The following is an 11,383-nucleotide window of genomic DNA, read 5'->3' as shown; positions in this document are numbered from 1 at the left end:
TCAGGATCCGGTGGCGCCATGCAGTAGGCGTGAGGTATTGCTCATGAAAATCTGGGAAACGGCCGGAATTCTAGTTTTATGGCCTTAAAATGCCAAAATATGAATAACGGTCATGGAGAGGCGATGACTATTGTTCCTTAGGTTGTTTTTGATGGTCAGCAAAATTTTAGGCATTCCGGATCCGGTGGCCCGGGCCCATGCAGGAGGGGTGGGCTAAAGCACACGAAAATCCGGGAATCTGGCCGAATTCGCGCTTTATGGCCCTTAAACGAAAAACAAACGAGTAACGGTCATGAAGAAGTAGTGACTATTGTTCCTTAGGTCATTTTTGCTGGGCCGTCAAAATTATAGGCGATCCAAATCCGGTGGACCGAGCCTATGCAGGAGACGTAGGCCATAGCATAACGAAAATCAAGGAATCGTGTGAAATTCCACTTTTATGGTCCTAAAACGCCCAAAAATAAGTAATGGTCATGGCGAGGCGGTGACTATTGTTACTTAGTAGGCATGGGCTACAGCTCACGATAATTTGGGAATCGGGTGGAATTCTAATTTTATGGCCCTAAAATGCAAAAATATGGGTAACGGTCATGGCGAGGCATTGACTATTGTTCCAGAGGTCATTTTTGATGGGCCAGAAAAATTTTAGGCGATCCGGGTCTGTTGGCCTAGGCCCTTGCAGGAGGCGTGGGGGCACATGAAAATATGAGAATCGGGCAGAATTCCAGTTACACTGTCCAAAATGCCAAAAAATGAGTAATGGTCATGGCAAGGTGGTGACTATTGTTCCTTAGGTCATTTTTGTTGGGCCGAAAATTTTAGGCGATCCGGGTCCAGTAGCCCGGGTCCATATAGGAGGAGAGGGCTATAGCATACGAAAATCTGGGAATCGGGCAGAATTCAAGTTTTATGGCCCTAAAAATCCAAAAAATGAGTAGCGATCATGGAGAGGTGGTGACTATTGTTCCTTGGGTCGTTTCTGATTTCCAAGCAAAATGTTAGGCGATCCAGATCCGGTGGCTTAGGCTAACACAGGAGGCATGGGCTATAACACACGAAAATAAAGGAATCGGGCGGAATTCCAATTTTATGGCCCTAAAATGCCAAAAACGAGTAACGGTCATAGTGAGGCGGTGAATATTGTTCCTTAGGTCGCCTTTGATGGCCGAAAATATTTTAGCGAACCGGATCCGACAGTATGGGCCCATGCAGGAGGCGTGGCCTATAGGACATGAAATCTGGGAATCAGAGAGAATTCCAGTTTTATGGCCCTAAACGGCAATGGCGAGGGGGTGACTATTGTTCCATAGGATGTTTTTTATGGGCAGGAAAAATGTTAGGCGATCCGGGACTGCTGGCCTAGGCGCATGTAAGAGGTGTAGGCTATAACAATCGAAAATGTTTAAATCAACTGGAATTGCAGTTTTATAGCCCTAAAACGCCAAAAATTGAGTAACGATCATGACGAGGCGATGACAATTTTTCCTTCGCTCCTCTTTAATGGGCCGGTAAAATTTTAGACGATCCGGGTCCAGTGGCCCGGGCACATGTACGAGGCATGGGCTATAGCACACGAAAATCAGAGAACCGTGCGAAACTCCACTTTTATGGTCCTAAAATGCCAGAAAATGAGCAAAGGTTATGGCGAGGCAGTGACTATTGTTCCTAAGGAAGCATGCTTTTATAGCACACAAAAATTTGGGAATCGGGCGGAATTCCAATTTTATGGCCCTAAAATGCGAAAAAACAAGTAACGGTCATGGCGATGCGATGACTATTATTCCATAGGTCAATTCTGATGGGCCGGAAAAATCCTAGGCGATCCGGGTCCGATGGACCGGGCCCATGCAGGAGGTGTGTGCTATAGCACACGAAAATCTAGAAATCGGGTGGAATTCCAGTTTTATGGCCCTAAAACGCCAGAAAAGGTGTAACGGTCATGGCGTGGTGTTGACTATTGTTCCTTAGGATATTTTTTATGGGCCGGCAAAAATTTAGGCGATCCAGGTCCGGTGGCCCGGGTCCATGTATGAGGCGTGGGTTATAACACACGAAAATTTGGCTATCTAGCAAAATTCCTATTTTATAGCCCTAAAATGCCAAAAAACTAGTAACGGTCATGGCGAGGCAGTGACTATTGTTCCTTAGGTCGTTTTTGATGGGCCACAAAAATTTTACGCGATGAGGGTCCGGTGGCTTGGGGCCATGCAGGAGGCATGGTCTATAGCACACGAAAATCTGAGAATTGGGCGAAATTTCAGTTTTATGGCCCTAAAATTCAAAAATACGGGTCATGGCGAGGCGGTGAGTACTATTCCATAGATCATTTTTGATGGGCCGGAAAATTGTAGGCGATCCAGGTCTGGTGGCCCTGGCCCATGCAGAAGGCGTGGGGTATAGGACACGAAGATCTTTCAATCGGGCGAAATTCCACTTTTATGGCCTTTAAATGCCAAAAGAGGAGTAACGGTCATGGTGAGGCAGTGACTATTGTATATTAGGAAGTTTTGATGTGCCGGCAAAATTTTAGGCGATCCGGGTCTGGGGGCCCATGCAGGAAGCGTGGGCTATAGCATACGAAAATTTGGGAATCGGACGGAATTCTAGTTTTATGGCCCTAAAACCCCAAAAATGAGTAACGGTCATGGAGGGGCGGTGACTATTGTTCTTTAGCTCATTTTTTGATGGGCCGTCAAATTTAAGGCGATCCGGGCCCGGTGGCCCAGGCCCATGCAGGAGGCGTGGGTTATAGCGCACGAAAATTTAGGAATCGGGTGAAATTCCAGTTTCATAGCCCTAAAACACCAATAAATGAGTAACGGTCATGGCGAGGTGGTGGCTATTGTTCCATAGGCCATTTTTGTTGGGCCGGCAAAAATTTAAGCGATCAAGGTCCGGTGGCCCGAGCCCAAGCATGAGGTGTGGTCTATACCACACGAATATCTGGATATTGGGCGGAATTCCAGTTTTGCGGCCCTAAAACGCCACAAAATAAGTAACGGTCATGGCGAGACGGTCACTATTGTTCCATAGGTCGTTTTTGGTGGGCCGACAAAAATTTTAGGCGATCCGGGTCTGGTTGCAATGACCCATGCAGGGGCATGGGTTATAACACATAAAAATTTGGCAATCGGGCGAAATTAAAGTTTTGTGGCCCTAAAAGGCCAAAAACGAGTAATGGTCATGGTGAGGCAGTGACTATTGTTCCTTAAGTTATTTTTGATGGACCGGAAAATTTGAGGCCATCAGGGTCTAGTGGGCTGGGCCCATGCAAGAGCCGTGGGCTATAACAAATGAAAATCTGAGAATCGGGTGGAATTCCAGTTTTATGGCCTTAAAATGATTAAAAAAAAAAGAGTAACGTTCATGGTGTGGCTGTTACTATTGTTTCTTACTTCTTCTTTGATGGGACGACAAAATTTTAGGCGATCTGGATCCAGTGTCCCGAGCACATGTAGGGGGCATGGGAACACGAAAATCTAAGAATCGGGCGGAATTCCAGTTTTATGGCTCTAAAATGCCAAAAAAGATTAACGGTCATGGCAAAGCAGTGACTTTTGTTCCTGAGGTCATTTTTAATTGGCCGGCAAAATATTAGGCGATGCGGGTCTGTGGCCCGGGCCCATTTAGGAGGCATGGGCTATAGCGCACGATAATCTGGGAATCGCTGGAATTCCATTTCTATGACCCTAAAACGGCAAAAAATGAGTAACAGTCCTATCGACGCGGTGACTATTATTCCTTAGGTTATTTTTGATAGGCCCGGAAAAATTTTAGGTGATCAGGGTTCGGTGGCCTCGGGTCATGCAGGAGGCGCGGGGTATAACACACGAAAATCTAGGAATCGGGCGGAATTTCACTTTTATGGCCCTCAAACGCCAAAAAATGCGTAACGGTCTTGGCGAAGCGGTGACTATTATTCCATAGGAAGTTCTAATGGGCCGATAAAATTTTAGGCGATCCGGGTCCATTGGCCCGGGGGATTATAGGAGGCGTAGGCTATAGCACACAAAAATAAGAGAATCGGTCGGAATCCTAGTTTTATGACCCTAAAATGCCAAAAAAACGAGTAACCGTCATCGCGGGGCAGTGACTAATGTTCCTTTGGTCGTTTTTAATGGGCCAGAAAAATTTTTGATGATCCATGTCCGGTGGCCCAGGCCCATGCAGGAGGCGTGGGCTATAACACACGAAAATTTGGGAAACGAGCAAAATTCCAGTTTTATGGCCATAAAATTCTAAAAAAAAGAAATAAGGATCATGGTGAGGCTTTAAATATTGTTCCTTAGGACGTTTCTGATTGGTAGGCAAACTTTTAGGCGATTCGGGTCCGGTGACCCGGGCCCATGCAGGAGGCGTGGGTTATAGCACACGAAAATCTTGGAATCTGGCGGAATTCCAGTTTTATGGCCCTAAAATGCAAAACAAACTAGTAACGGGCATGGTGAAGTGGTGACTATTGTTCTTTAGGTCATTTTTAATGTGTCCGCAAAATTTTAGGTGATTCAGGTGCGGTGGCCCGGGCCTATGTAGGAGGCATGGGCTATAACACTTGAAAATCTGGGAATCAGGCGTAATTCGAATTTTATGGGCGAAAAATACCAAAAAATGAATAATGGTCATGGCGAGGCGATGACTATTGTTTCTAAGATCATTTTTGATGGGTCGAAAAAATTTTAGGCGATCCTGGTCCGTTGGCCCGAGCCCATGCAGGAAGCGTGGACTATAGCACACGAAAATCTAGAAATATGGCGGAATTCCAGTTTTATGGCCCTAAAATGCCAAAAAACGAGTAACGATCATGGCGAGGCGGTGACATTTGTTCCATAGGTCATTTTTGATGGGTCGAAAAATCTTTAGGCGATCAGGGTCCGGTGGCCGGACCCATGCAGGATGCGTGGGCTATTACACACAAAAATCGAGGAATCTGGCGGAATTCCACTTTTATGGCCATAAAATGCAAAAAAACAAGTAACGTTCATGGCGAGGCGAAGACTGTTGTTCCTTAGGTCATTTTTGATGGGCTGAAAATATTTTAGGAGATCCGGGTCCGGTGGCGCGGGCCCATGCCGGAAGCGTGGGCTATTGCACATGAAAATTTAAAAATCGGGCGGAATTTCAGTTTATGGCCCTCAAATGCCAAAAAACGAGTAACAGTCACGACGAGATAGTGACTATTGTTCCATAAGTTATTTTTGGTAGACCGGCAAAATTTTAGGTGATCCGGGTCGGTGGCCCGGGCCCATGCAGGAGGTGTGAGCTATATAGCACACAAGAATCTGGACATCCAGCGAAATTCCACTTTTAGGGTCCTAAAATGCCCAAAAACGGGTAACGGTAATGGCGAGGCGGTGACTATTGTTCCTTACGTCGTTTTTTATGGGCTAGAAAATTTTTAGGCGATCTAGGTCCAGTGGCCTGGGCCCATGCAGGAAGCGTCAGCTATAGCACACAAAAATCTGGGAATCGGGCGCAATTTTTGTTTATGGCCCTGAAACGCCAAAAAACAAGCAACGGTCATGGCGAGGCAGTGACTATTATTCCATAGACCGTTTTTGATAAGCGGCAAAATTTAAGGCGATCCATGTCTGGTGGCACGGGCTAATGCAGGAGGCATGGTCTATAGCACACGAAAATCTGGGAATCTGGCGGAATTCAAATTTTATAGCCCTAAAACGCTAAAATATGAGTAAAAGTAATGGTGAGGTAGAGACTATTGTTCCTTAGGTTTTTCTATGGGCCGGCAAAAATTTTTGGCGATCCGGGTCCGGTGGCCCGTGTCCGTGTAGGAGGCGTGGCTATAGCACACAAAAATCAAGGAATCAGGCGAAATTCTAAATTTTGGCCTTAAAAAGCTAAAGAATGAGCAACGGTCATGGAGAGACGGTGAATATTGTCCTTAGGTCATTTGTGATGCACCAACAAAATTTTAGGCGGTCCGTGACCGGGGCTTATGAAGGAGGCATGGGACATGAAAATTGAAAATCAAGCGGAGTTCTAGTTTTATGGCCTTAAAATGCCAAAAAACGAGTAACAGTCATGGCGAGGCAGTGACTATTGTTCCTTAGGTCGTTTTTTATGGGTCGGCAAAATTTTAGGCGATCCGGGTCCTGTCTAGGCCCATGCAGGAGGTGTGGGCTATAGCACACAAAAATCTGAAAATCGGGCGATATTCCAGTTTTATGACCCTAAAATGCCAAAAAATAAGTAACAATCATGGCGAGGCGGTGACTATTATTCCGTAGGTTATTTTTTATGAGCCAACAAAATTTTAGGCGATCCAGATCTGGTGGCCCGGGCCTATGCAGGAGGCGTGGAACACACGAAAATCTAGAAATCGGACGGAATTCCAGTTTTATAGCCCTAAAACGCCAAAAAATGAGTAACGATCATGGTGAGGCGGTAACTATTGTTCCTTAGGTCATTTTTATGGGCCTGTAAAAGTTTAGGCGATTCGAGTCCGGTAGCCCGTGCCCATGCAGTAGGCGTGAGCTATTGCTCATGAAAATTTGGAAATCGGGCAGAATTCCAATTTTATGACCCTAAAACACCTAAAATGAGTAACGGTCATGGTGAGGCTGTGACTATTGTTCCTTATGTCGTTTTGGATAGGAAGGCAAAATTTTAGGCGATCCAGGCCCAGCGACCCGGTCCATGCAAGAGGCGTGGGCTATAGTACACGAAAATTTGAGAATTGGGTGGAATTCCAGTTATATGGACCTAAAACGCCAAAAAATGAGTAATGTTTATGGTGGGGCGGTGAATATTATTCCTTAAGTTATTTTTTATGGACCGACAAATTTTTAGGCGATCCGGGTCTGATGGCTCGGGCCCATGCAGGAGGCGTGTGTAACGAATTTGTGATTATGTCCACTTTTTGGTGTGTATACATGCTGATTATATAAAAAAAATTGACAGATTCGATTGGCTTGAATATTCGTAGGTTCATAAGAAACGGTTTAGTGATCAATACTTATTGATTCACCATGATTTCGACTTTATTTTATGGCGTTTCATGATCATGCAATACGAATTTGTGATTATATCCACTTTTTGGTGTGTACTAGTACATGCTAATTTTCTAGAATTCTTTTTACGGACTCCGATTGGTGGAAATTTCGTCGGTACATAGGAAACGGTCTACTGGCCAATACTCATTGCTTCGCAATAACTTTCGGGTTCATTTCTCCATGACCAATATCCAATGGATCCACCAATTTTTAGGTCAATCGGAGTCCAAAACCAAATTTAGAAAAATTATTATGTATATAATAAACACACTAAAAAATAGACCTAATCATTAATTCCTATTTATAACCTTCAAACGCTAAAAAATGATATTTGGTATGGTGTGTATTGGTCACAACGCCATATCTGATGGATCTACAAATATGTAGGTCAATCGAAGTCTGTCAACCAAATTCAAAAAAAATCATCATGTATATAATTACATGAAAAAGTGAACATAATTATTAATTCCTATTTTATGACTCTGAAATAGCAAAAAGATAATGCTAGTCATGATAAGTATTGCTTACAAGGCCATATCGGGTGGATCTATCAATTTTTAGGCCATTCGAAGTTCGTCAATCAAATTAAGAAAAAATATTATGTATATAAACACACGAAGAAGTAAACATAATCATTAATTCTTGTTTTATCATCCCGAAATGCTAAAAAATATTATTAGTCATAGTATTGGCAATTTTTTTAGAGATACTTAGGTGATGCTAGTTGCATCAGTTTGGAGAAATAATTTTCACATTAACACATTAGGATTATTTATAAATTTTTAGTTTTATACTTTTTCTTTCCGCATAATACTTGCAAAATTAACGCAATAATTTATAATCATCTTATGCGAGTAGAATGTGGAATAATTAAGAATATGCAGGTATTCTACTCATTAACTCTTGTAGGACAGTTATTTGCTAAAAATTAATGCTTCCACAAGTAAGACATTATTATTTATTTTTGTTAGTTTTATTTGTCCTATATTATCTAGCATGTCATTGTCTATCTAGGTGTGGCGTTATTAATACATGAATTAAAAAAAAATCAAAATAACAAAAAGAACCTTTATATATAATAAGAAATCTTTTACTTTAAAGTAAGCACCTATTTTAAATTATAGGTTAAATACTAACTTTTAACACAACGAATCAACCATCAAACAAGATATAGTCGACATATTGTAATCTCTATATTATAATTTCTGCATTACTTATTTTTATATAATTTGTCTTTGGAACAAAATGATCGACTCATAATGATAAGTGGTATCAAATAAAGATTTTCTCTATCAAATCATGTAGCAAGGAGTAGTAACGCAATATCTCAAGATTAACTAAATTGTTGAATTATTATAACGTACAAACGTACAAACGTTAACGTACTTCTGTCATAAATATTGAAGGATGACTGCACATTTCATTCTTCGCAAAAGTTTATGTTTTCTAGAATCGGAAAAACAACTGCTATAAATTAAAGAGATGCACACGAACGGCCTTAAAATAAATTGTTTAACCAGAAAATAGGAATTTCGGTCAAAGCTAATATTTTAGAAGAACTCGGGTTACTGATAATCAAGAAAATTAGATTGAAATAATTAGACTTGCAATAAGAAAGCAATAAGAATGCGTAAAAGTAAATGTATTTCAGTAGTAGTTCGAACGTGTCCCTACAAGTGAAATTTTCTTCCCTTTTATATAGGGAATTTCTTAATATTACGCCTACTCTCATTAATGATTGAGCATTAATGACTAATAATATCATTAATGTAACGTTACAATAGGTAATCGTAACTGTTGCGTGAAGATTATGTAACGTTTGGCTCATTGATTGAAGATCTTTGAATCTGTCCTTTATTCTGCCTTGGTTCATTCTGACCGTGTCTCTTCAACTCCTCAATTAGACTGAGGTTCCCGCATCTAATTGTCTCGTGGATATGCTGTTTCGTTCCTCTTTGTTTCGTACCTCTTTGTAAATTTGTGACCAGCTGTCATGTTTCTATTGCTCCACATGGATCGCCTTGTCATCAGAAATATTACACGTGCGAAGTCTATTTTTTACCAGTACACAAATACTCGAAATATTGCACGACTAAGTATACACATACCCCATTCAGACTGGGGCTTGATGTGGAGATAGGTTTTCGATTCGTGAACTGAATGTCTCACTAGAAATAGTTTGTGGTTTTTCACTCTCAAGATGGACTTTAGATGAATAATATTACTATATGTTTTACATTGAGAGATAACAAAAAAAGGAAAATATTAACTGACAGTCATGTCATACAAGTTATTTAGCAAGATGACAAAGAGAAAGCATTATTCACACAAATTTACAAACAACCTTTACCCAAAGCTCTCCTATTCCCCCCTTGCAATAGTAGTAAATACCTCTATACCTCATAAATCTATTATTGCAAATTATACCCTACTGCATAATCTTGATACATCCCTTCAGTTTGTTGAAGAATATTTGAAGATGAACCCCAAGAATTTGATGAAGAAGCTGTATTTGTATCAAACTCATTAGACCACCATGCCAAATTGTCCCTTGATCCATCATCCATCTCTTTAAAACAATCAAATTCAGCTATTTGATGATTTTCTGATGGTAGATTAAAGCCAATTCCTTTGTTGAGAATTAGGTCATCGATCTCGGCCTGAGTAAACCCTTGAACACCCTGGATTTGGATTTGGATTTCTCTTGCATTTTCTTGCCCTATGTTTTTGTCAAGAACATTTCTTTGATTGTTAGACTCAATAGGAGTACTGTCTGAAGACGATATGCCATTATTCGTGTTACTTTTCTCCACTTCATTCGCCTTGAAATTGGTCATGGTATTAGCAAATTCATTGATCCCAACTTTTTGCCCTAGTTCATGAGCTTGGTTATGATCACTAGGATTTATCGGTGCGAAAATAGGTGTTTGATTCTCATTTATGCCATTAGCTTGTAGGGTTTGGATCATTTTTTGTTGAAGAGGGGTTAACTTAGGCCAAAGTGCAGGATTATTATAGAAAGAAAGAGGGTTTTGAAGGGTTTGAAGTTGCATATGAAGTTGAAGCCTTTCGAGAGCCGAGTTACTTAGGTTTTGAAATAGGGAATTTTCTTCTAATCCATTTGTTTCCTTGAGATCTTGACCACCACTAGCAAGTAATAATCTGTTCATTTGAGATTGTTTTCTTTTCCCGAGCAACTTCTTCTTCAATCGAGTATTCCAGTAATTCTTGATATCATTATCTGTTCTTCCAGGAAGTTGTGCAGCTATTATAGACCACCTAAAGTTTTCACAAGAGGGTTTTAAACATAATCAGACTGAGTTCAACGAGACATAATATAATTAAATAATTTAAGAATCGGCTCTCTCTAACAGCTTAAACTTTCCGATGACATGCTTATACACTTAAACAAAGTTAACTCTAAGAAACGAATTTGGATCATCAACAACCAACATGAATAAAAATAGGTTTTAATAACCTTGGAGATGTGAGATATTCCAAATAATGATCTCTAACAAGAACTAGAAAACAAGTTATTTAGTTGGATTTCCATTACATTTGTTGTTATTGTTTGTGTGTTTCTGTGTGTGTGTATGTGTGTGTGTGAGAGAGAGAGAGAGAGAGATGAAGATATACCTGCTGCCAATACTAATATAGAGGCTGCAAATGATGTTGTCTTCTTCTTCAGTAAATCCACCATGTTTAATATTAGGTCTTAAGTAATTGAGCCATCTAAGCCTGCAACTCTTTCCACATCTCTTAAGCCCTGAAAAAATATTTTAAAAAAATCAATCAAATTAATCTTGAGAAAAATTCTCAATTTTTAAAGGTATTTCTCGATCGAAACGAATAATATAGAGAGAGACAAGAAGAAGAAATTGATACCTATTTTTTGGGGAAGAGCAATCCAGTTATTACCAGTGCCATTTTCTTCAATATATGCTTTGAGTTTTGCATCTTCTTCTGGTGACCATGGACCTTTTTTCACATTATTTTTGTCACAACATGGAGCTCTACCCATTTTTTTTCAATTTTTTCTTTCTTCTAATGAATTTTGCTTCCAAATATTTCTTCTCTCAAACCTTTGATTCTTGAACTTGTGATTGTTGGTTTGAAAAATATTGGAAGAGAAGACTTGGTTTTATAGTAGAAAAGAGTGGGTGATGTAATACTTTTGAAAACCAAAAAAGTCTTCCCCTCTAGGGTTTTTGTGTCTCTCTCTTACTCTGTCATTTTTGGATTAGCTTAATGCTAATATTTTATTAATAACCTGACAAAGTACCATACAAAATTTCTCTCAAAATATAATATTTAAATTGCTAGCTTTTTCCATAATATGTTATCTTATTATGTGGATGAAATTTTACATCTAA

At 40.3% G+C, this 11,383-nt stretch overlaps 1 protein-coding gene across 1 annotated transcript; it reads right to left on the bottom strand.

The window, feature by feature from the left end:
• LOC109235094 (transcription factor MYB36) lies at positions 9,212-11,141 on the bottom strand. Its single transcript, XM_019401085.1, has 3 exons — positions 10,896-11,141; positions 10,647-10,776; positions 9,212-10,289 (listed from the first exon to the last, which is right to left on the bottom strand). The coding sequence occupies exons 1-3, from the start codon at positions 11,029-11,031 to the stop codon at positions 9,422-9,424; spliced, it is 1,134 nt and encodes a 377-aa protein (XP_019256630.1). The 5' UTR covers positions 11,032-11,141; the 3' UTR covers positions 9,212-9,421.

This window comes from Nicotiana attenuata, chromosome 11 (assembly GCF_001879085.1).
Source record: "Nicotiana attenuata strain UT chromosome 11, NIATTr2, whole genome shotgun sequence".
NCBI classification, from domain to species: domain Eukaryota; kingdom Viridiplantae; phylum Streptophyta; class Magnoliopsida; order Solanales; family Solanaceae; genus Nicotiana; species Nicotiana attenuata.
Note: the sequence above shows the minus strand (reverse complement) of the source record. Positions and strands in the feature narration are given on the sequence as shown.

Excerpts from the sequence above, each read along its gene's own strand:
- LOC109235094 (XM_019401085.1), bottom strand. The coding sequence starts at position 11,031 with ATGGGTAGAGCTCCATGTTGTGACAAAAATAATGTGAAAAAAGGTCCA. Across the intron at positions 10,777-10,895 it reads TGCTCTTCCCCAAAAAATAG|GGCTTAAGAGATGTGGAAAG; the intron begins GTATCAATTTCT and ends ATATTTTTTCAG. Across the intron at positions 10,290-10,646 it reads TATATTAGTATTGGCAGCAG|GTGGTCTATAATAGCTGCAC; the intron begins GTATATCTTCAT and ends TGAAAACTTTAG.